This window comes from Heterocephalus glaber, unplaced genomic scaffold (assembly GCF_053883595.1).
Source record: "Heterocephalus glaber isolate CG9 unplaced genomic scaffold, H.glaber_assembly_v1.0 deba00001586, whole genome shotgun sequence".
NCBI lineage: Eukaryota > Metazoa > Chordata > Mammalia > Rodentia > Bathyergidae > Heterocephalus > Heterocephalus glaber.
This window is the reverse complement of record NW_028258364.1, coordinates 4427988-4453445: the sequence shown is the minus strand read 5'-3', so window position 1 is coordinate 4453445 and position 25458 is coordinate 4427988. Positions and strand designations below refer to the sequence as shown.

At 41.1% G+C, this 25458-nt stretch overlaps 1 protein-coding gene across 7 annotated transcripts in view; it reads right to left on the bottom strand.

Moving 5' to 3' along the window:
- LOC110343973 (uncharacterized) overlaps nucleotides 1–14234 on the bottom strand; it is a 228800-nt gene extending 214566 nt beyond the window's left edge. Inside the window, exon 1 of one of the 7 annotated variants that reach the window (XR_015443897.1) lies at nucleotides 13948–14231. Coding sequence is in view for 1 of the 7 variants with exons in the window: in XM_087193262.1 (XP_087049388.1) it covers nucleotides 13948–14188 (241 nt within the window). In the remaining 6 variants the exon portion in view is untranslated. The other 6 variants (XR_015443893.1, XR_015443899.1, XR_015443894.1 and 3 more) reach the window with 6 other exon arrangements.
- Between the last annotated feature and the right edge of the window lie 11224 nt (nucleotides 14235–25458).

The window sequence follows — 25458 nt, the reverse complement described above, 5'->3', positions numbered from 1 at the left end:
GCAAAAACACATATTAGATTTTTATTACCACTGTTAAATTTACAAAATAGCACCCATTACATGTACTTATCTACATTTTGCTCCCCAAATTATTCATCATGGAAATGCCTCCAAGTTAAATGTCACTTAAACCCTTCTCTTTACTATCCTCTGAAAAAATAACAACTAATATTTATTGAGTACCTATTATGTGCCAGGTATCTTTCCCAGATTATGTTGCCTGAATTATTTCCCAGAAAAACCTTCGTTTCACTATTGTCATTTTATGGCTAAGAAAACTAAGACACCAAGGCTAAACATATTTCCCACGTTCATCATGTATTCAAGATAAATACAGGGATAAAGCCTAGGCATCTGACACTAAACCTATGCCATTAAACCCTACTTCTTAGCCTGGGAGTGGTGGAGCTGCCAATCATGGGTATTCTCTGTGATTCCAGTCTTTTACCACTGTAGTAACACTGTAATAAATATCCTTGGATGCACACCCTAGTCAATGGGTGTTTTTATTTCTTTAATTCAATAAATATGTGTGCCTATTCAGTTCCAGGGACTATTCTAGATGTTGAAGCTCTGGTGACAAAGGAGACAGATGAGGTCCTCATTTTCACAGAGCTCACAGTCTAGTGGGAGAAGACAATTTATAAATTGGTGAATCAACAAATAAATCAACCTATGAATAACAAAAAAATCAGAAGATAATAGTAATATAAGAGAGTTAAAATAGGATAATGTGATAGAGAGCCAGTTGGTAGCAACTTTAGATAGTTTTTACATGGTACAGATTCCCACATTTGAGATTGCTAAGTTATAAAGTTATGTCTATTTTTAGTTTTAATAATTATTGTTACTTTGCTTTCAAAAGACATATTTTCAACAATTCTCATTTTCTGCCAAAATGGAAATACAGATTTTAAAAAATAAGCTTTTCTTATCTTTCTTTTTTGACTCACTAAGAAGACCTGAAAAGATTCTTCTTTCTCAGCTAAATTCAACATAGATGTAAATCATCTATAAGGTAAACATAAAAATTCCTTTATATCATTGTGTATACTTCAATATGCACACATATATATTTATATATTCCTATGATATCAAGCATATACATCTCACCAAACATTCTCAAAAGAAAGCTATGTACTTGCTGTTTGTTGGTGAGGTGAGAACAGAGTTGCCTCGTGTTCTTACTACTGATAGCAGAAGAGTTAACGTGTTTAAAAGATAGTTGAACAAAACTAAGTTTAAAAAAACAGGAAGGAAGCAAATATAATAGGGTGAAAGAGGCACCAATAAAGAAATACCTTGATAAACATTAAAAAGTAACCCTTGAGAAGCTGAGGTATTTTCAGGAGTAGTCATTAGAAGAATATCATCAAATCTACCACCCATGGCCAAGGAGTCACACATTCCCATTCCTTGTACATAGCTCTGCTTGTACATCACCAGTTCTCAGTAACTGTCATTATTTAGAGGACTCATGAATACGCAGCAAACATTTCATGGGAGAAAATGCAACTGAATAACTTTCCACTCACCCTAAGCTACAGAAAGGAGGAAGGCCTATCTTGCTGGCTCTCATAAGTCCCATGCCTCACTGGACCCCCAACCCTACCTCCACCATCCTCAGGATTAAGCGGGACAGCCTGCAGACACCCTCTTCGCAGAAAATGCTACCAAATCAGTGAAAGAATGACAGCATCCACATCCAAACCAACCTCTCACTTTCAAGCCCTGCACACTTTCTGTGTGCAGGAAAGCAGGGTTTTATTTTAACTGTGTTTCACAAGCAAAAGCAACAGAAAGAATTCCATGCCTAATCTTTTTTTTCCTCCCTTGAAATTTGATCATATTCCTAACTTTAGTCATACTGCCTGGTTTCCTTTCCTTAATGGAGTGAAATTTATGTCTGTGATTAGAGAATTGGCTTGGGAAAACCATTTGAGTTTCAAAAGTTATATGTTTTCACAATAATAGATATGGGAATCCTGGAAGAAAACTAGTATGTTTTGAATGTTAATGCAGACATTCTAATGGCTGGCTATTTCAATCCACAGTTAGTAGGTAATGGTTGTCTTAAACTTATTGGAGGGAGAGTGGAGGAGAGAAAAAAATATTGAGCTGAAAGTTTTCACAAGGATAGCACAGTGATAAATTTAAACTTATAACCGAGATGTACAGCTTCTTGGCTAAGATGTCCAAGAGTTACTTTGAAAATAAAGAATAACGTGACACATTAAAAGAGTACTTTTGCTGGAAGTGCATCTATAACATGCATGATCCTTAAACTCTACCAGGCACAGAGAGGAAAAAGGAATCAGATGTGTCCTGCTTTATGAAATAGATTCATTCCATAATTCAATTCTATTTCTCAATTTATGAGGGAAACTCATCAGAATTAAAGTGATGTGGTCAGACATTGAGGGGAAGAAGATAACAAAATGGCCTTCCCCAAACCACAAACAGGTAGAATCCCTCTTGGTTGGAGGCTGCCTGAGAATAGCAAGAACTCTGTCCTCAGAGCTACATAAACCTGGATATAATCCCTCTACCATCTTGCAGTATGACTTACAGCAAGTTTCTTAATATTTCTGAGCCTCTTTTACAAAATGAAGTGTTTTCAGGACCTCATTTCAAGGAGTGTTATGAGGATTCAATAAGATAATGTGTGAAAAACAGAGAAGATATTTATTATTTTAGTTCCTTCCTCCTTTCTACTTAGTTGTCATATTGGCTTCAAGATCATTAACTTGCCAAGAGCGCAAATGAAAAAGAAGAGATGAGTATAGGGTAAAAAGGGGGAGTTGCTTGGGAAGGGTCAGTACTGACTTGGCAGGAGAATCTCAATTACAGAACAAAAAAAACAAAAAAAAAAAAAAAAAAAAGCATAGTGGCAGAATCCCAGCACTTGCTGAGGAGGAAAATCGCAAGTTTGAGTCCCACCTGGGTAACTTAGCAAAATCACCTCAAAATAAAAAATTAAAAGGACTAGAGATGTTGCTCAGTGATCCTGGGTTCGACCCTCAGTACTGGAAGGAAGAAGAGAAAGGAGAAGGCAAAGAAGGAAAAGAAGAGGAAGAGCAAGAGGAAGGAGAAAGGGAGTAGAGAGGGGGAAGGTGAAGAAGGAAGGAGGGAAGGAAGGAAAAAAGAAGGGGGGAGGAAGAGGAACCAAAAACCTCCGCTCATCCCTGAAAGAGAAGGTGTAACGTAAATAGCCCTTTCCCACAGGGAGGAATGTTTTGCAGTATGAATATTGCCCTTTACTGCTTTTTTCTTTTTTCCAGTGCTGGGGATTGAACCCCAGGCCTCATATATGCTAAGAAGCATGTGTTTTACCACTGAGCAACTCTCCCATTCCCCCTAAGGCTTTTCACTTCCGAGTTTTTCTAATCAAGGCATACCTATTCACTTATGTAGCTGTTACCTACAGTTCCAGTAAACACATTGCTGTCATTCATCTCAATACTATTCATTTCAGAATTTTAAATCTGTGATAGTACTTATCCCAAAACAGTTTAGAAATATTTATGAGTTCTTAAAGTATGATAGTCTAAGAAATATTTCCAAGATACCTTAAGTATAACAAGGAAAAAAAAAATGAATGCACAAATCCAAGAAGTTCATTTAAAAATAAGCTCCCAGGGCTGGGGATGTAGCTCAGCGGTACAGGGATTGCCTAGCAAGCTCCAGGCCCTGAGTTCCATCTCCAGCCCTACAAAATAAATGATAATTAAATAAACAGACTTGCAAACATCTCTATAGCCTGTAATATCTCTATAATGTATATAAAAGTACATTTGAAAAGTCCAAGTGACTCTTCAGGCCTCTTAATAAGTTAATGAAGTTAAAAATACAGGATTAAAAATTAAATGAAAATTTTGCTCACTCAGAACTTTCACTCTCTTGGGCCTTCATTTATCAGTTTCATCAACTCAGGTGAATTTGTTTAAAGGTCCATTTTTCACAGAGAACCAAATGTTCCTCACTTGACAAGAGTTATGTCTACATCTGTCAGGATGCTTGAGGAATGACTGCACCATGCTGAGGTGTCCATGCCGAGGTATCCATGCCGAGGTATCCATGCTGAGGCAGCTGGACAGTTTATTCCCTGCATATGAAGCCAACTCCCACACTCAAGATGAATCTTTGACTAGCTATGGAACTTCAGTGAACACCTGTAATCCCAGCACCTTGAGAGCCTGAGGCAGGAGTACCACAAGTTAGAACCCAACCTAAGCAATTTAGTAACCCTGTCTCAAATATTTAAAATTTTTTTAAAGGGCTAGGGATGCAGCTCAGTGCAAAGGCCCTTGATTCAAGCTCCAGTGCCAAAAAAAAGTAAATAAATAAGAGAGAGAGGAAGAGAGGGAAGGAAGGAAGGAAGGAAGGAAGGAAGGAAGGAAGGAAGGAAGGAACTTGAGAGCTTTGGGCCTCATGGAGATTACAGATTATACACATCACAGACTTGGGATGCCTCACAAGCAGAAGGAACTCCCAGTGCTATTTCCCTAAATACCAAAGGCCTAATACAAATACAGGAGACAGGAGGCAATTAATCGTATCTCCCAATTACAAGCACACAGAAGGAATCAGCAGGAAGTAATACATGCTTTAAACCAATTTTAATATCAGCCTTTTTTGCAGATGTCTGTCTTCTTTTGAATAGAGATATGTAATAAATAATCAGATGTGTTGGGAAATTCATGCTCTGCCTTAAGGGATCTCTCTGATGACCAGAAAACTAACTTTGTTCACAAATCTAAATGACTTAATTCATTTCACCATAGTGTGGACTGTCATTTGACCAAAAAAAATGCTTAAATTCTCCTTTCTTTGCTCTCCATTTCTTTGAGATTTGCCTACAGACTTAGCTAGGTACTTGTCTTATAGACAATTTGTCACAAGTTGTTTTGTGTTTTTTAAATTATAACTAAAGACAATTGAGACATTTGAGATTTTTTAAATGCCGATTCATTCATGTAAGTTTTTTAAAAACCCAGTAAAGGGGAAAAGTACACAAACCATTATTTGTGTGATTTAAGTCCATAAAATCAATAAGTTTCCTGTCTTTTTAAAAACTTAATGAGTTTATTTGGCATCATACAGATATATATTTAGATAATTTCAAATGGTACCAATCCTCTAATGAAAATATTTAAATACAATCTCATTCTAACATGGCTTTATGCTAGCATATCTTAAACAAATGCAGAACAATTCCACTGTAGTAAATTCTCTGCTTCCCACTCCCCTACATGCTTTCTATCACCACCATCAGCCCCAAACTGCTTTACTGTGGTAGAATTACATTATAATGTGAAATTGCTATAATTCAGTTTCCAGAATGGAGGAAAAGTAGCACACAGAGTTGGTCTTTCAGAGGCAAATTAGCAAATGAAAAGGTGCATGTTTAGGAGAACTAGAAAGCAGGCAAAGGAACTTTGTGGGGAAAGGACTAACTCCCACAAGTTGTTTCCATAGCCTTTCACCTTTTGTGTGTCCCTGGGGGTTGTTTCCCTAGATGTCATGCTATTTGAGGTAGAGATAACTGCAGTAAAAGGCGATTGCAACTTGATGACAGGCCTCAAGAACCCGAGCAGGTAGACCTCTATTTTCTCTCCTCTGAGCTGAATGCCTCTTCAAACTGGGTCTTTCCCATATCAAGACTGACCCACCAAGAAAACATTTTTGGAACACAATTCCTTCTTGTGGTGAATGAGTTGTAATCAAATCCATAAAGCACCGTGCTCACTGAGTCTCCTGCCTGACAGAAACTACCCCTAACTTCCACCAAGCACTTTGAAGTGAGAGTCCACCATTCCCTAACCCTTCGTTTCATACAGATTCCTTCAACATTTTCATAAATCAAGTCCTCTGATGAACCCAGAAAAAGTGAGGGGGATACCAAGATTAAATGACAAGACCCTGCCCTCCATGTTCTGGGAAAGGGTTGGTTGAGGGAATGAGGAACTGCAAGACAGGAATGTCAAATCTAACTTCTCCTTGTAACTCTTTTTCCCCTTTAATCAAGCCCACATGTTTAACACCAGGAAACTAAATGTGGTGAGGAGAGAAGGATTATAAAAGTGGTCACTTTCATCCTACAGATATGAGAAAACAAGAGCATACTGCCATTATTCGACAACTTTACAGCTCCAAATAATGTAGCACACAGTAAATCAGAGGAGGCTTTCCTGGCTGCATGGAATGGGCACCTCACATTTGCTCTGGGAAGGGACTCCTGTGGGTCCACCCTGGGGCCAGGCTACCCATGGCCCTGAATGGGATTAAAAATAAAGGGCTGGGGACAACAGAAGGCAGGGAAGCCTAAACTGCGTTTGGAGCCAACAAAAGTTCTATAGCCCCCAGTCCCTCCACGACCTTCCTTCTCATCTTAAGAAATGACAGAAATCAGGAAATATTACTTGGGCTTCCAGGCTTCTGTCCTAGCCTATCAAACCCAAAGAGAAGTCCCAGCAAATTACTGGAAACTGCACTTTGAACTTAGCCTTTGGCAAGGAGCCCAGCCAAACAGAAATGTAAAAGTTCCTTTCCTCTACAGGGCCCCTGCACCAGGGTGTCCCTATAGACACTCCAGAGCTGATTGCAACAGGTTGGAATGAGGCCCTGAGCCAGGAAAACAAGCCCTGACCAGTATGATTTCCTACTGCCTCTGTTGTTTCTTAAAAAGGTTTTTTTTGGCTTGTTCTCCCTCGTTTTGTTGGACTGGGTTACAGGCTCAGGTCCCATCGAGGAAATGACTGGCACCATTTTCACAAAATGCTTGTTTAGTTCTAAAACTGCTCCATCTCCCCCACCAGTAAGCATGGTCACGTTGAGGGGCACAGCAGGAAGGGACTGGTCAGGCCAGTTGCTAAGCAAATTCTTACAACTCCAAGGAATTGAGAAGTAATTAGCTTGTAAACTCTGTAGATATTTCTGCCTCTGACAAGGAAGACGATATTTTTCTGCCCACCAGACTTCACTACATGGGATTAAAATAAACCAACAACAGGGACTGTCATGGAATGAACAGCCCCAACAGTGCCCAGTCCCATAACTGTTTCCCTTTCTGAAAAGGAAACAATCAAAACATTGGCCTCTTTCTAGCTCTGTTATGTTTCTCTCTAAGAATACTCAATTTGCACAAGCAAATAAACTGACTCATTATAAAACTAAGAGGTCAACAAGAGGCAGATAAAGCTAAGGGTTAGGCAGCTGGAGAAACAGGCCTCTCCCCCCAGCTGCAAGTGGGAGCTCCTGGGAGGTAGCAATAGATCCCCTGGGATCCTCCGGTCATCAACCTGGGAAGGAGAGGGAGGTGAAGAGGGAGAGAGAAACTGGGCACTCTCGACATCCTTTTTCTGTCAGATCAAACATTCCTTTCTCAAGTTTTAAAATGGATTCAACTCCCAGCCAAGCCTGGCCAGCAGTGACCTAAATCTCTCAATGCGCAATTATTTTAACTGCTTTCTCACAATGGGTTCTTTTCCTACAACATTTGTGTTGTTTCATACGCAAAGTGTGAACAGGGCAATGATTTACTCTTCTGATAATTTTATAAAGAAAATTTCCATAGTGTATCTTTTAAAGCCCTGTCTTTTCCCTAGAGATTTCACAGGGCTTGGGAGAATTGCTTATTCCATCTCTAAGCTCACAGCCTCCCCCTTCCCTGCCTCCCTGACCTCCAACTGACCTAGTTCTGCAATAATCAACAGTCAATGAACACCACACATTTTTTTAAATGCTATTGGGTAGCCTCACTTAGGGTACTCTTGGCAGGCCCTGTCCTGTCATATTCTAAACATATTCCCAGAGGTTTTCTACTTTGATTGTTAATGCAAAATTCTGGCACAGAATTTACCATTTGTTTCCCCCTCCTCCCCTCCAGTAGTTCTAGAAGTCATATAAGAAAGAATAACAAACCCTAACTCCTAGGGATGTTGTTCCAGTAGGTGACAAATGTGAGTGGTCACTCCTGGCACACAGGGTTCCCTGGGGAATAGCAGCAACTAGAAGACTGGAGCTGGATGAGAGGTCAGAGCTGGAGGGGCAGCAGGAGGGGAAAAGAGGTCAAGCAAAGCTGGGAACTGAGCCTGATGGTCATGAGGAATAACAGCAGTGCATCCTGGGTTCTGGAGAGCCGAAAGATCCTCGGGAGGTGGAAACAACAGCAGGCACACCCCTTGGCCACCACTTTCCCTCAAAAGTTCTGATCCAGCAGGCGTAGCCAGGCTTGAAAACCCAAAATTACAGAGTGAAAGGCAGAAGAGGAATCAGGAAGGGTGAAGCAGAAAGGGATGGAAGATAACAGGAGATAGCCCAGGAAATGGAGGCTCAATGCTGAAGAGGTGGAAGAGAATGGAAAGAGAGGAGTGGTTGTTAAGGGGCCCCAGATGGGCCCAAGGTCACTGATAAGCCAAAGACACATTCAGTAAAGGGGCAGAAGTAGATTATTTTGGTCTGTTATTAAATGCAATACACAAGCAAACATTTTTAAGTTGATCTTACGCTTATATTATGTGTAAGTGAAAGTATTCTAAACTCAGATTAATCTAAGCTTCTGTGATAAAAGTAGTCTCATTCAAGCAATACAGGTAGTTGGCAACCTAAACTCATCCGACTGAATCATCAGGATCTACACAGAACCAAAATCACCCTATGTACCTATTGTAACTGTCCACTTCTTCAGAGTCTTACTCACAGTACCAACCCACAGTATGAACAAAGGTTCTGTACCTCAGGGGCCCAAAAGCTGGTACAGCTGGGGTCACAAAGGCCTCCACTTCCATGAAGAAATTCAAGGAGGCATTGAACTTTACTTGTGTCAAATCATGTGGAAGATGTGAATAATGATAAGTGGATGGAAAATTCAAACAATTCCTGACTAGACAAATCCTCAGTACCAAAAGCCTTCCCAGTTCCAAGCCCTAATCACTGGACCCTGACCATTCTTCTGACAGCAATAGAAAAATAAACTGCACTTATAAGGCAACTGTTAAAAATTCTTATGTGCTTTAGCAGAAGGCAATACGAAGAGCCACAGAATAAAAATCAAAGGGATGAAAATTTGGAATATAATGTCTCAGATATCTACCATGTAACAGTAAGATTTCCAGAAAAAGAGAACAGAGAATGTACCATAGCAGAAATCATCAAAGAAATACTGTGAGAACAGGAGGTAGTGGTACATGCCTAAAATTCTAACACTCCGGGAGGCTGAGGCAGAAAGATCACAAGTTCAAGGCCAGCCTGGGCAAATGAGTGACTTAGCAACACTTGTCTCAAAATTAAAAATTTTAAAAGGGCTGAGGATGTATCTCAGTGCAAAGGCCCTGAGTTCAATCCTCAGTATTATAGAAAAAAGGAAATAAGATGAGAAAATTCCCCATGCCTGAAGGATCTGAGTGGGAGCCCATTAAGTGAGCACCATGCTGAATAAGATAAAAGATTTCCAGCAAGGCACTTCAACATCACATTGAGAAGATCCTAAAAGCTTCCAGAAAGAGAACAAAACGCCACAAATAAAAGACTAGTAATCAGAATTGCTGTCACCCTCCTCACCAGCAACACCTGCACCTATAGCATAGCAGAACAATTCTGTCACAGTTCTGAAAGAAAAGGTTATGCAACCTAGATTTACATGTGTAGGCCGACTAATACTAATATTATACATTATATACGGGGTGGTGGGGGGAATACTCTCTCTTCTCTCATTGAGCAAGTCTTTCCTGAGATCTTCTCCTAGGATAATCTGACACAGGTTGTCTCCTTTTCAGAGCGCTTTTAACCTAACTAAGCAAGGTGCACTGAAGGATTTCTCCACAATGCCCAAGCTCATGGGTTAAAATTCTGCAGCTTGAGCTCCCTACCCTTTGTCTTCTTAGTCTCTTGGCCACCTTTACTATTAACATTGCTAGCTGTCCCCATCCCCCATCTAATTTGGGCCCTTCCATATTTTTATTGGAGGTGTCTTTCCTGGAGCCAGTGATCATGCACATGACTCTTGATTTTTATACCTCCTGAATACTTGGGCACCCCCTGCTTAGTCTGTTTCACTCAAACAATGGGCCCAAAACAGCAAAGATCAAGAGAGCCTGAGAGAGGCTTGGATCAAAGGGAAATAAGAGAATCTGCTACTAAGAAATGCTTCTAGACTAGAACTGAAGAACTTGGGGCTTTGTCCATTTTCAACTCACCAGGGTGGAAAACCACAGGAATCCTGGATAGGAAACATTTCTTAAAATATCCATCTGCCTGGAACACCATCTTGATCATAACTCTCAAGATCCTTAAGTCCAGTGGTGGAAAAGAAGCTCTATGGGGTTTGAGTCCAGCAGAGAAGAGGTAACCCCATTGCCTTAACAAAGTCCCTTAAGCAACAACTTATGAAGGCCAAAAAAACCACTGGAGACATTAAGACATCCCAGACATGAGGGCTGAAGAAAACAGATGAACTGAATATTCATTGCAAATCTATATATAATACAATCTCCCTCAAGCTCCAGTCCTGGTATAGCTTGTTGGACACACTCAACTTGTCCAAAACCTAATTTATGATCTTCTTTCCTAAAACTCCTCCTCCACCTTCCTTACCTCAGACAATGCTGTCACCAGTATCCCTTTCACATGGTTCCCAAGTGAGATATGATCCTAGCATCTTCCCACTTCCTCAGTCCAGCTGCTGAAATCCTGTTAGCCCTGAAGCATCCCCTCCCATCTCCCCACAGTCACTCCAGCTCAGGTCCTCATTAGCTCCAGTTAGTCTGTAGTTTCCCATTTATTGTCAATGAATAAATGAAGCCAGTCCAGAGTTCTAATCATTTCTTATCTGAAGCAGAGATCCTAGCTGCCTCTCAATATCTATTTCCCCCTTTCTCTTAGTAATAGAACTCTGACTGTTAGTCATACTGCTGCCCAGAATAGTCTCTCTCCTCCTAAACTCTGGCCAATGAAACATAAAAAACTGACTTGACAGGAACAGCTGAGCAAACTGTCTGAGCTAAGAGACAGGCCCCTTTTGCCATTCTCTCTCCCTCTTCCTCCTCCTAACCTGCAATACAAGCATAGTCGATAGGGTCTGGCAGCCATCTCAGACCATTAGGTAACTATGAGGATGAAAGCCTGCTGCAACAAGAACAGAAAAGCAGAAAAATGGAAGAAGCTACGGTCCCTGATAACTGTACGGAGCTCATACCTGCTCTGCATTATCTATTCCAGAGTCCTACATAAGGAAATAGTTCTACATTATTCACAGCTGTGTGCAAATTAAAACTAAAAAAATTTTGTTCTAAAAAATCATTGGTGGCTCCAAAATTCTAATGAGTCAAGGTCTAGACTCCTTGGTCCAACACCCATGACAATGCTAACTCTAGACTTCACCTTCATTTCCTCTCGTCTTTTATTTCTTTCCTTCATTCAGTTTACAATACAGCCAAATCAAGTAGCTGTGATACCCCCAAGAGCACCACCACCACTAACTGTGTTTAACAGATTATGGATCATGAGAATTGCTGATGAAAGGGACCTTGGTTATCCTCTAGAGCAGGGTGCTTAAAACAGTTTTTGTCGAGAATTAGTCAGCTTTTCCATCACTTGGACAAAATAAATACCCACAACTTAAAGGAGGAGAGCTTTAATCTGGCTTATATTTCAGGGGATTCAGTCCATGGTCACCATGCTCCAAGGCAGAAACAACATGGTGGAAGGGCATGGTAGAGGAAAGCTGCTCACTTCGTGGCAGCCAGAAAACAGAGAAAGAGAAGAGGAAAGAGATATAACTTCTAAAGACACAGCCCCAGTGACACACCTTTTCCGATAAGGCCCCACCTCCTAACAGCACATTTAGTTATGAACTCATCAGTGGATCAATCCATCGATAAGTATAGTGCCCCCACAATCCAATAACCTTCAAAAAGCCCCACCACTGAACACATGAGACTTTGAGGGATATATTAGATCTAAACTATAATAGTCAGCGAATTCCCTTTTCTGGTTTCTACACTAATGTCTCACACAAAACCCAATATATAAATGTCAAAAAGCAGAAAAGCTCTGATTTGTAAACCATCATCCTGGTCCATATTTGTATTTTTAGTTCCTTAAAGATGAGGAAAATGAAATTCACAGGGTTGGGACTCAATGTGACTGACCCAAGGCTGGTTAGGACTGGTTAGGGTATAGTAGGCTCAAAGCTAGAACCCAGACTTCCCACTGTCTACTCTGTTCTATTTTTCTTAGCACTAAGTCATGCAAATACAGGTACTCAATAAGAGCAAGACTAAGTAGCAAGACTTCAGATATCCATATTTCTAGTTAACAGAAGAAGGGCTTTTAATAAACAAGGATTTCCAGGGCATGTCAATCCCCATGAACTAGGTTACTAGGAATACAACATAAAGACCAGTGTCCCAGGGTTAATGCCATTCAGTGTGGAATTTTCCGAATGCCAGAACACTTCCCATTCAGATCCATGCCCAAGGGAGCTGCTGTAATTAGCCCAGCATCCAGAGAAGTGAGATTATATACCAGGTCAAAGGATGTCTCCCCATGATATTCAAAATCCTATTGGCTGGTGTTCCATACTATTAAAAAATATCAAAATGTTGTCTTACCTGGGAAAACTACATTCTGTTGGGCTCTTTAGTTATCATGAGGGAGTTCAGTGACCACATATGGCAAGCTGGGCTGAAGATGCGGTACTGCAGACCTGCCTGTGGGCACCGGTGACACCCTGATGCTACATATCTGCATTTCAGGAAAGCAGCTGCCCTAGGTAGGGCAAAGAGAGAAGGTACCATTTGAACATTAGAGGAAGGAAGAGGATTAAGAGATCATGGCAGCAAAGTACTGTTTTGCATACTTAACTGTTTTTGAGTGAAGTCTCTTCTCTCTCCTTCCAAAATAAAACCACAGAGGACAGGACAAAGTGTACCCACAAGATTAAGGTTGCATACAGAGAATTAACTGGGATGTGATTGTTGAGTACAGAAAGACAGAGGAAGGGAAAGAAATAGACCTTATTAGGGTCCCAGAGGACAGTGATGGTTAAAGAAAGTTCTCAAGTATGACCCCAGGTAATGCCCCTGCTAGGCAGAGAAAGCAAGAACAGAAGAAAGAGAATGAAGAGGACCAGGCCCAAGGCAAGAGGCTGCCCGTCTTGACTGGATGTCAGCTTCCCTGGAACCTGCAGCCACATCTAACTGCTGTACACTGTGTGACCTGGTCAAGTGATCTCTAAAATGTCTGTAAAATGGAGATGATAATTCAGTGCCTATTCGGGAACCTGGCACACAGGAAGCACTCGGTAAATGTTAGCTATTATCATGGTTCACACTCACATATTCATTCCATCATCTGCCCAGTCAGACCATAAATACCTTAGGTGCAAAGACCATGCCTCCCCTTCCCTGCTGCACACGGAATTCATATATATGCTTTACAAGTGTTGGTTGATTGATTAATAGGCACTGGAAGAGGAGGCTGAGCTCATTAGATTACATGTGACAGCATGTTCCTTCTTGTTCTGAAAGCACTCTACAAGCCCTTTGCTTGGGGGAGAGCACAGCAAATCCCCGCGCCCTTAAAAGTATATCAAAGTGGCCCTTATTTTCCCCATTTCGTAGATCAAAGAAGAAGGCAAGAGACCGGAGAACAGACAGAGCGGCAGGTGTCCGGGTCCTAGGCCTGCAGCCCGCGCTCCGCCTAGGCGGCTGCTCTCTCCTCGGGAAGCCTCCGCGTTCAGACTTGTGCCGCTGCTCCCATAAAACCCGCTCCGCCCCAAGATCGCACCGCCTTTGTTTTGCAGCCCAGTTCACGCCATAAAACCCCATGGCCAACCGTGCCTTTTCATTTGTGATGATCAAAGCGCTAAGTGTCGGATGCAGAAGTAAGCACCCTTTTCATGAGTGTGTTTTAAGATGCAGATGCAACACCGTGCCCTGTGCTCACCTGTCCTCCAGTTTTCTGCACCCGGCACGCGGGACGCGGTCACGTGACTGCGGCCCGCCGCCCCGCCCGTCTGGGGAATCGGGTTTCCTGGAATGTGGGGCCACTTCTCCGGCTCTGGGTGGAGCCCGGAAGGACTGGGTGGGGGGAGTGGAGGACCTGGGGAGACTGGGTGGAGAAACCAAAAACCTGGGAGAAGGAAAACAGGTTTCCTTTTTTTAGGGCGGCGGTGCTGCAGGCACATGCAGTTGGGGGCGGGGCCGGGCAGGGGATGCCAGGTACTTTTGTTTGTCTTCGGGAAGAGGAGGAAGGTTCCCCCTACACACACACACACACACACACACACACGCAAGTAAATGTGAAATGCATACCTGAAGTTGTACCAGGTGGGGACCGAAGTCTTGGCAAGCACTCGGTAGTGGGGCAAATCAGAAGGGTCATTGTATATGCACGGCTACTGAGAATGGCTGTATAATAGGCGTATTATGGAACGCACACCTGGCTCTGCACAGCCTGCGAGTGAAAAATTGCTTTTATAGAACCATCGAGTGAGCAATAGGATGAAGGTCTTTCGTTCTGTCAAAACAAGGTTGTGCACAATATACAATTCCAGGCATTGTGCAAGGTCTTCCAGCGCCCCAGCGAGCCACAAGTACTCCTGCCAATCATTCACCAACCTCTTGGTATCCTCAGTATCCCCAGGAGTTTTTCTTAAGACAAAGGGAAACAAATTTCAATCTAGTGTATGGTGTCGGGGATGTCGGACCCTCACAGGTTCCGAGTCTATAGTCAGCAGTCTGGAAGAAGGGGATGGAAGAGTTCATTCTTTAGGGAGCCGGACACCTGTAGAGAGGACACAGGGCACCTTCAAAATTAAACCTTAACTGGAAAAGGAAGAAAAATCAGATAATGTCCTTTCTGCCATCCCCTAATACCTTGAGGAGTTCAAAGGTTTTCCAAGCCTGCGGCACTTGGCAATTACAATTACACAGTAAAATACCTAAGGTTAATGAATAACCTCTAAAGGAAGTTACTTCACATAATGACAGCAATTTCTCTGAACTAAATGTTAATAATAAGGCCTGTAGTACTATGAGAAGGAAATGGTGGCAACTGGCAAATGGAACCGTGTGTTGCTTGGTAACAAAACCTGAGGTATGAACATTCTCTTTACCTGACAGGAAAGGGGTGGGTGGAAAGACACCAGTTCCAGGCTGCAGAGGTTGAAATGCAGGCAGCCTTGGGAAGCCAACAGCTGCCCAGTGGCACCCAAGTAGAAGCACAAGTGGCAGATCGAGTCCTTAGCACAGAGAAGGTGGAGGGAGAAGAATTCCCTACCAATTGCTTAGCAGCACAGTAACGGAAATTGAGTATGATCTACAAAGAGACTGAGGGCAACAGAGTTCACATTACCTGATACAAATCACTGCTAAACACATAGAACATTTCAGTAAGATCCACCTAACAGCTAAATCTTTGCTCCTGCCCCTTCTTCATTTCTGTTTTCTCCAGCAGACACATACACTTTGATCCTCCTGTTTATTTGCTCTCTTTTGGAGTAACTGTGGCATTTGAGAGATGAATTAGAAAAGGAATGCAATTAAGACAACCTGAGAATGCAGTCTTCCTTGCAGAGGAAAACCTTACACATTTGAACTGCAGGCTGTGTTTAGTCAGGTAATTATTGGCAGGCTGAATAGAAAGATCCTAGAGACAACTTCTTCCAGCTGGTCATTAATCAATAGGAAATGGCCCACAACAAGGTCATTATTACCCAAACCATTACAGGAGCATATTAAATGAGAGGCAGAGATAAGGCTGGGAGTTTGTAAATCCCTGTTTTATGGCAGTAGATCTCAATTCTGCCAGAGTATCTATAATGCCTCAACAGCTTTTTAAAAATGCAGATTTTGACCAGGTGTAATTCCCCACGCCTGTAATCCCAGCACTTTGGAAGGCTGAGGTAAGAGGATCTCAAGTTCAAACCCAGCCTGGGCAATTTAGCAATTTAGGAAGACCCTGTCTCAAAAAATAAAAAGGGACTGGAGAGTAACTCAGTGCAAAGGTCCTAGGTTGGATCCACAATATCTCAAAAAAAAAAGCAAATTCCTGGGACCTTGCTCTGGATGCTATACAGTGGATGTAGGATAAGTACTTGCAGATCTGCAGTTTAAAGTGTTCTGATTATCAGCCAAGTGTGGGAATCACTGCTCTGAGTTTTGTCAGTGGTAAGTTTTTGAGTTCACCAAAGATAGAAAGTGAGAATTGTTTTTTGCACTTGAAATCTAATATAGTTTCTTTTTTTCTTTTTTAAATTTTTTTCTTTTCTTTTTTCTCTAAGAGAAATTGATCTACACTTTTTTTAAAAAAATAATTAAGTATACTGTACATATATTATTTTCTTATATTTCCTTTTCAATGTAGAAGGTATTAAAATTGCATGTAACACCAAAAACAACTGAGTTTCTGGATATAGTGTCATTTAATTGCAGGCTATTTATTATAATTTTAGCATCTTCCTAAGTAATCAAATAAAATTATTGGGCATAAAAGCTTTGAAAGACATGAGCCCTATGCAAATCTGTAAAATGGCAAAGTTTGTCCCTTAATCTTAGTTATTTTTTCATGGAGGTTTTTTTGGTTTTTGTTTTTCACCAAAAGTCAGCCAGTGCTATTAAAAGCCATTGGTAGACTTCTTTCTCCTACTTCTGCCTTCACTACATTCTCTCTCTGACTTTTCAACTTTGATTTTTAAAAATAATAATAATCCTATATTATTTAGCTAGGAGTCTTAATAGACTACTATTATGGCCAAGTGACACAAACATATCTTTTCAAGTAATGACCTGGGTGGGGCTGGGAAGGTGAGGCATTGATTCAAAGGAATGACTCTTGAATAGCAAGATATTTGGGGCAGATTCGGCTTCTGGCCCTAAAAAATCTTATACTTGCACTGAGTCCAGAATTCTTAGGATCTCTGCATTTACTATGCATGACACGTGGAATTACATATTTTTTTAAAAAAATTTATTGGTAGATGTTTGCATGCATAATCATTATATTCCTCCTGGTGGGGAGTTGGTACATGTACATAACACATCATAATTCTTAATAAGATGTTTTAACAATATCCAAATAAATTAAAAATAATCATTTAATAATCAAAAGAAGCATCATCAAATAATTAGGATTGAACATTTTCAGAATATATGGGTCACTTGAGCCACAAGAAATGAGTGCCTCCCAAGAAGAACCGGTGACTTAACAAAAGCTATCCATCTCCACTTCACCCAGATTCCATATGGAGCACTAACATAGTGCTTTACAAGCCAGAAGCAGACTCACCCCAACCCCAAATCCTAGTTGATGGGAAAGTTCTTTCCAAGAGATCACTACCCTTGCATCCATACTCTGAGAATATGGGGAACTTCTACAGACCTCCACTATGGTACTCATAACTGTCTTGACATTTAGATTGACCCTCCTCATCCTCAATCCTGCCCCTAAAGACACAGAACTCCTTCAAAATCACATGGAAATTCTGATTCACCAACATATTTGAGCTGAAATTGCCCAACATAGCTGAAAGCTAGAAAAGAGTTTTGACTCAAATCTGTTTGAATGTGAACCTCATAGAATGTGACCAGCCAGGCATAGGGAAGTTGCCCTTTTCCATAACACACCTGACTACCCTCAGAGGACCCCTGTGCTCTCAAAGGGCATGTGTGGTACTCCAGTGACACCTACACATGATGATTGTGATAGCGATAGCGCTGACTTGTCAAATCTCCTGAGTTGGAATACAAACTCACTGAAGGCAGGAAGTGAGTTTTACTCTCCCTCATTTTCCAGGGTTGAGCACAGTACCCAGTACATTAAAGGGTTAGATATTGATGACTCTTGAATGGATAAAGATTGACAAGGAAAGCCAGAGCTGAAAAGTAAAGTGATAAAAACAAGTTATCAATTCAAGCCTATTTTGTTCAGGACAGCAATTGGGGAAAAGAGACCTCAGTATAAAAGTAGGCTCAATTTTAATTTATCACAGGCAAGTGGGAATTTATAGTCAAAGAGTAGAGTGGGTGTTGATGGATAAAAAAATTACTAAGAGGAAATATCAGGGATGAGTTTGTGGGAAATCTAATTAAAGTGACCTAACAGGCCAGGCCAGGGGGATCAGACATCACCTGAAGGATGGTAGAGGATAATGAACCCAATTAGATAACAAGGGAGAGCAAATACGGAAGATGGAAAATTATTGCTAAACTGACAAGTTCTCGCTAAGATTGGATTGTATAAGTGTTATGGTTTGAATGTGTTCTCCAAAATTCATGAGTTAGAAACCTAATCCCTAAATTCATATGTCAATGGTATTTGAAGATGGAGCCTTGGCGAGGTAATTAGGACTAGATGTGGTCACAAAGGTAGCCTGTGTGATAGCACGCTGGCTTTATATGATGAAGACGCGAGACCCAACCTAGCACCACACTCTGGGACACCATGCAGTGCTCTCTTCCAGCCATGATAAAGCAAGCAGACCCTTACAAAGTGCTGCAAACATGCTCTTGCACTTGCCAGCTCTGGAACTGAAAGCTAAGTAACTTTATATTCTTTATAAACTCAGGCATTTTGTTATAGCATCAGAAAAGAGAATAAGACAGTAATGAAGTGTACAGATGGGCCTAGGAGAAAGTTCAGGAACCCGACTAAAGTTTGGTCAAGCAAGGAATCTTTGCCAAGATGTGCTATTACTGGTTGCTTGCCCATTTTTTTCAATACTGAGGATTGAATCTGTGGCCCTTGCCTTGCATGTGTGAGGCCCTGGGATCAAAAATAGTTTCTCTTTTCTTTGAAAACTAAAGGAAACTCTCATCACTCAAAAACATATGAGAGCACTGTTCAAGAACTCTTCAAGGAAACTGCATTCCAAAATTCAACCTCCCTTGCTCAACAAAAAAATTAAGCTTTTTCCCTTAGAATTAAACAGTCTGGTTATCTGAACAGCAAATCCCATAGTATTTACAGTCCTTAAAGCCTCTGTGAGGAAGAAGCCTTGATCATCCAAACCTCTGCTTTTTCATGAGTTTATGTCATCATTATTTGAAGAATTGGGGCTATTCCTCTGGACATCATCCTCCTTAAAATCTCTTTTTTTGGTACCGGGGATGGAACTCAGAACCTTTCACTTGCAAAGCAGGTGCTGGAACCACTGAGCTATATCCCCTGCCCAAAAACTTTTTTTTTCAGTGCTGGAGATCTAACCCAGGCCCTCATGCCTGCCGGGTGTGTATTCTATCACAGAGGTATATTCCAGCACTTTAAATATTCTTAACCTTACAGTATATTCAGCCCTGCCCTGTGTCCTTAAAACATAGCACACATGGCCACTACTTAGCACAAGGACACTGAATACTGAAGTGATATAGGAGGATACAAACCAGGTAATCTCCAGGTATCTGGTCTTACTGGGCTTGAAGTAGATGGACTTAGGTCAGGATGTTAGTGATCCTGTCCAATGCCCATTTTGAGTTCACTGTTGAGTCTACTTTCCAAGGACTAATAGTTCTCTTGGTTCTTAAGGCCCTGGGATGGGCAAATGGGGACTCTGTGCCTTAATTCCATGTCCAACCCTCAGTTATGATTGAAACCATATTCTGTCTTGCCACCCAAAGAAAAATTCTGTGCCCTTCCTGGGTTCCAGCTCTTCCATTTAGGGGAACACAGAGCCCCAGATCTGTCACCGTGAGCTGCTCCTACTCGACAGATTCCTCACACTATCTTGGTGTCCAGCCAGTTCTGCCAAGCTCTGCTCTCTACCTTCCCTCTGTAACCTGCCTCCAAAACATTATCTAAGATTTTAACCTTCTTTCCCCCCTGACTTTTGGGAATCACTTCTTTTAAGCTCTATATCTCTCCCAAGTCCAAAGTTACTATAAACATTTCAAAACCTAATCACATTTAGTATTCATGGAAGATGGAATAATTCTCCAGCACCTTGTCATTCTGAAGCAAAGTCAATACTATTCCAAATTCCCAATGGGTTTTCACTTTTCTGGGGGGCCCCCTGTGTGTATAGAGAATAAACTATTTTCTCCTATTAATCTTCTTTTGAAAATTAATTCATAAGCTGTAGTCTGTGAACCTATAGAAAGTAGAGGAGAGAATTTTTTCTTTCTCCTACATGTAGTTTACAGAGTGCTGCATGGAGAATACGCTCAATGAATGATTTTTGAAGAGATAAAATTATTTTATTTAGAGACCTTAATAGTGGTCATGTTCACAGTCTTCTAAATGGAAATGTGAGAACTCTTACATTACTTTTAGTAAGTGATTGGACAAATTAGATAATTTAGTAACTCCAAAAGGGTTAGGTTTTGATGTTTTGTTATTATATCTAGGATATTACTTGAAATTACCAATCTCAAAGAAGTTGTTATATGCAGGGGCTTATAAGCAGAAGTGATGAAGTGAAGAGAACTTTGTAAAGGAAGGATGAGGTGGGGTTTTTAGGGTGGGGGGTCACTTGTGAGAAGATGACTACAAACTATATGGTAAGCAAGGTTTGTTATAAAATCTTCTCAGGTGAGTTATCAGAGTCTCAGGGGGAGAATTGACAAATGGAAATCTCTTTCAAAAAGAGCAGTTCATACCCTGCTATAAGCAGAAAGGGGAAGGGCAGAGACATTACTTTGAACAGCTGCTGCCTGCAGAGGGAAGCGGTGAGAGGTAGACGTCAGCGCTGACTCTTGGACTGTTGCTCCTTGGGGATGAAGGGTGGCAAGAAGGAAAGAGAGTGCTTGTTCTCATTTCTCTTTGTTTTGTATTTGGTTTTCTCCTTTTTCAGTGTTTTTGTTTTCTCCTTCTCTTTCAGCTCTTCTAGGCCTCCCAGACTCACCCAATTTCGTGATGGGTTTTTGTATTATTCTTAAAAGACATTTATCTTCATAATATGGAGACGATGAGAACAGGAACACTCAGTGCATTCAACACACACAAAGCTAATTCCATTGAGAAAACAAGTGAGAGGAGTGTAGCTGAGACTCCAGAGCAACTTAAAGCTTTGCTGATTTATACGTGGAATGGTTATAGCAAGTTGTAATTCAGATAAGGTACTTGGTATTGCAGGAAGTTCTTAATTCAGGAAATAGAAGTGGATGAAATTGAAACCAATTTATTGAGTAAATTTAAAAAAAAAACAAAAAAACAAAACACCAGGCAGAGCCAGTGATAGAGCCCAGACAGGGACACTGGCATTTCAAATGACCCTACCTGCCACCTCAGAGAAGCGTGGGCTTCACAGAGGACTTATTGAGCAGGTCACAGAGAACATAGAGCATCTGTCAGCCCGCTGTTTCTCTGACCCACACCCACAAACGCCTGCCCAAAAAACTATAAAGCTATAAAGAAAAGCCTCTTAGCCTGTAAGAGACACCTTCTCTGTTCTGCTTGCCCCGAGTGGTCCCTCTCACGTTTAGCAGTGAACCTGCTTGGACTGTTGAGCTCGTATTCCCTTTCCTCTTTTCTGCTCAGAGTATTTAGGAGCTAGAATAGTTCATTTTTGTTTGTTTATTTGTTTGCTTTTTGAGACTGTCTGACCATGTATCTCACACTGGCCTTGAGCTCATGGCACTCCTCCTGCCTCAGCCTCCCAAGTGCTGGGATTACAGGCATGTGCCACCACACAGGAATAGAGTACTCCATTATTAAGACAATTTGAAGTAGAGTAGCTAGGGAGCTACAGTTCTTATTTTATACTATACTATCACAGTAATATAGTGCTAAAAATCCTCTGAATTTGTTCAGAAAAAAATCCAATAGATACGTGGAAAAACTAACCTTATCTATATTTTTAAGCTTTTCCTCAAGATTTAGCTGTGAGTATAAACATTTAATTGTATAAACATTTAATTGCATAAACCTGTAACAGCCCACACAATGTACAATGCTTGTATTTACCTACACAACACCATGTTTTCCAGTCTTCTGACACTGCCCCTCCCTCACACCTTCCATTTAGAGAGTCTCTATCTCCTACCTCTGTGGCCACTCCCTTGACCACAGGGAGACCCACAACCAAGGCCCAGGTTATTGGACCAATCTTTACTGGCTCCGTCAGTTGGCCCAGGAGATTGCTCCTGCCCAATGGCAAACCTTTTTCTTTTTTTTTTTTTCCTAGATATTTTCCAAAAAGAAGCTGGGAGAAAGAGCTCCCTTTCCTTTGGCATTGCTAAGCCTACCCCCAGGACTGCCCCATAACTCTGGAGCTGTTCATGGCCATCTCCATTCAAAATGGCACCCAAGGCCAGGCATGGTGGCATACACCAATAATCCCAGCACTCTGGAGGCTGAGGCAGGAGGATCACCATGAGTTTGAGGCCAGCCTGGGCTACATAGTGAGACTGTCTCAAACCCCTCCCCCTGAAAATGCCATCTGAAGTAACAGACGTAAGTGATGACAACAGAAAAAGCCGGGCTTAAGGAAGAGAAATGGACAAACAGTCCTGAAACTCCCAACCCTGGAGCCAAGTGACTCTGAGGCCCACCTCATCTGTTCCTTCCTTACTACAGGGGCCACCAATGTTAACTTTTCATCCCTGTGACAACATATCTGGCATAAGCAACTTAGAGAAGATTTCTTTGGCCTCACCATTTCAGGGGATTCTGTCCACGGTTGGCCAGCTCCTTTGCTCTATGCCTTGTGTCAATGCAGAAACATGATGGCAGAAGAATGTGGCAGAGGAATGCTACTCACTTCAAGGCAGCTGGGAAGCAGAGAGAAAGAGCCCAAGAGGAGGGGGCTGGGGCCCAGATAGAGTCCCCAAGGCCACGCCCCCACCATCTACTCCCTTCAACTAGGCCCCAAGTCTTGTTTCCATTACATACCAACAATGCCATCAAAATCATGATCTCATTAATGGATTAATCCACTTGATGAAGTTAGAGCTAATTTTATAAATATATAACAAAAGACAACAAAATTTAATGGTGACTGCTGGGTATTAGAATTTTACATGCTTTTTAAAAATTATTTTCTGTATTTTATAATTTTTGCTTTTATAATGGGAGAAATGACACTAAAAATCAAGCCTTTGATTCAGTCTTCTTATAGGCTTATGTACAAATTAAAACATAATCACTCTCCCATCCATTTTGAATTTTACCTTTCACCTTTCTTTCTAAATCAGTTTCCACAGTAAACACAGTGACATATCATTCCTTTTTCAAATATTGCAACTGGAAAATATGACATTTTGAAGGACAGAACATAACCAGTACCTCCATCCAACATATTATTTGGCTTTTTGGTTAGTGTAGCAATACACAAAAGAAAAATTTTGATCCAAATGAAGTCAGTCATTATTTCTGTCCATAGTAACACATCTAACACATATAAAATAAAAAATATATTTAAATTTTTTCTCTTTCATAACTACTTCAAAAAGCCTCAAGTCTGTTTTGTATCTCCTTACAAACATCATTGTGTAGAGATGGGGTTCATTTTAACACCAAAGGCTACAGCTTTACACCAATAACCTGACTCTATTACTGAATTCCCGATGAAATGCACGAATAGCTTTGTTTCTTTATTGACTTTTTTTTCTCATGAAAATGATTCTAAAACTTTTGGAAGGGGTTTCTAAAATAAATGTCATGTGAAAAGTGAGCCTTTGATTAGACTTCAGACCACAGAAGAATCCCGTAGACTTTTTTCTAATATAATTTAACTCCATTCAAAAACTTAATAGCTGGAGTATGGTTTAATAGGTAGATTTAGAGGCTTCTGTGCCTCCAGTAATCCTCCTTTCATCAAAACAATGGCTATAATTAATATTTATGATTTTGCTTTTCACCTCAAAGAACTTTACAAATTGTTACCACAGGACTCATGACACTAATGAAGTACTCACTGCTCAGCCCAGAAGAGAAATTTACAATCATCTTGAGTTTACCCCATAATGATGTGGCTACAAAGAAGGGTTGGTGGGGTGGTGATGTGGCCAACTCAGCTCCCCATTACCAAAAGAACAAATCAGGAAAGGGAAATAAGTCCATTTATACGGCTTCCTCAAAGCCTATATGGTAGGATCACATACAGTATTTGGTTTTTGTTTATTTGTTTGTTTTGGTGTAGGACCCCCTTAGTATCTCCCACTATGATGTACTACAGCGGTGGACAAATTATAGCCCAAGGGCCTCTGGCCTCAACCTGATTCTATATACTCTCCCTCCTCCTTCATCTCCCACCACCTCAGAAACAGTGAATGACTTTTACATTTTAGAGGGTTGTTTAGAATAAAAAAGAAGAATATGTGTTAGAGACTGTATTTGGCCTGCGAAGCTCAAAGTATTTATTATTCAGTTCTTTCCAGAATAAATTTACTTTTCCTTAGAATCTAAGGCAATGAGAGACTGTAGAGAGTTTGCAATGCAAATTATAAACACTAAGATTCATGAGTATCATTCAGAAACTTGGGCAGACTGTAAAGAGAAGCACATTTCAGGTATCAGTGAACTTTCTCAGAGTCAGCACATTGTTCTGGTCTGACAGGATATAGACTTAACAAAGACCAAGTTCATGTACCAACATGCATATAGGAAACGCTCTACACGCCCTGGATATCCACCAGCAACTAGAGCTAACATCCATTATGCTTGTTGCATGGAGGCACCACTCAATAACAGTGCTGAAAGGGAGGAGTGAAGAGGAGAAACACTGCTATCGATGCACAGTTTGGGGAGACTCACAATTAAGAACAAGGCCATTCAGAACATGATCAGACCAAACAGAAAGTCAGCTAAATGTGCGACTGCCCAGTAATGTGCTTTTTGTCTAGACTTTTAAGAAGTTTTATCAGCTGTTTACCTGATAGTTGTTTACAAGCCATACCTCTCTTTACTAACAGTAAAGGTGACATTATTGGGTTCCCAATATTGAAAAACAAAAGCTTCTTTTTGTGTAAGGCACTGTGCTAAACCTGCTACATATATTATTTAAGCTTCCAGTAAGACAAACATCACCATCCTCATTTTACAAGGACTGGTAGTGGCACACCCCAGATAATGGAAGCCATCTGAAGGAAACCTAGCAAGGCTCACAGGAACAGCCTCTGGTTCATGTCAACTTTCCTGCCAAGATCATCAGGCATAGACTCCATGTGACAGATTTTCCATCAAGAATTCAGAATGCATTGGAAATGGACATTACAGTTCAGAAGTAGTTCTTTGCTGTACCTCTATCTTTGGAAGGGGTAGTTTGAAAACTACTTAACCACAAAAATGAACCCCATGTGGTGAAAACATTGTACATCATGATATGAAAGCTCTTCTAGCTTTCTTGGGTGCTTGAGCAGATGGCCAATAGTGAGTGGAAGCCAGAAGAAAGCAAATTAAACACAGAACCAGGCTGAAGGTATTCCAGAACCAAACTACTTGGGCTATTCATACACCTCGGAAAGGGCCCTGACACCATTAGACTGTGTGTCTCAGTCAAGGCCTACTGACCCCCTGGTAACC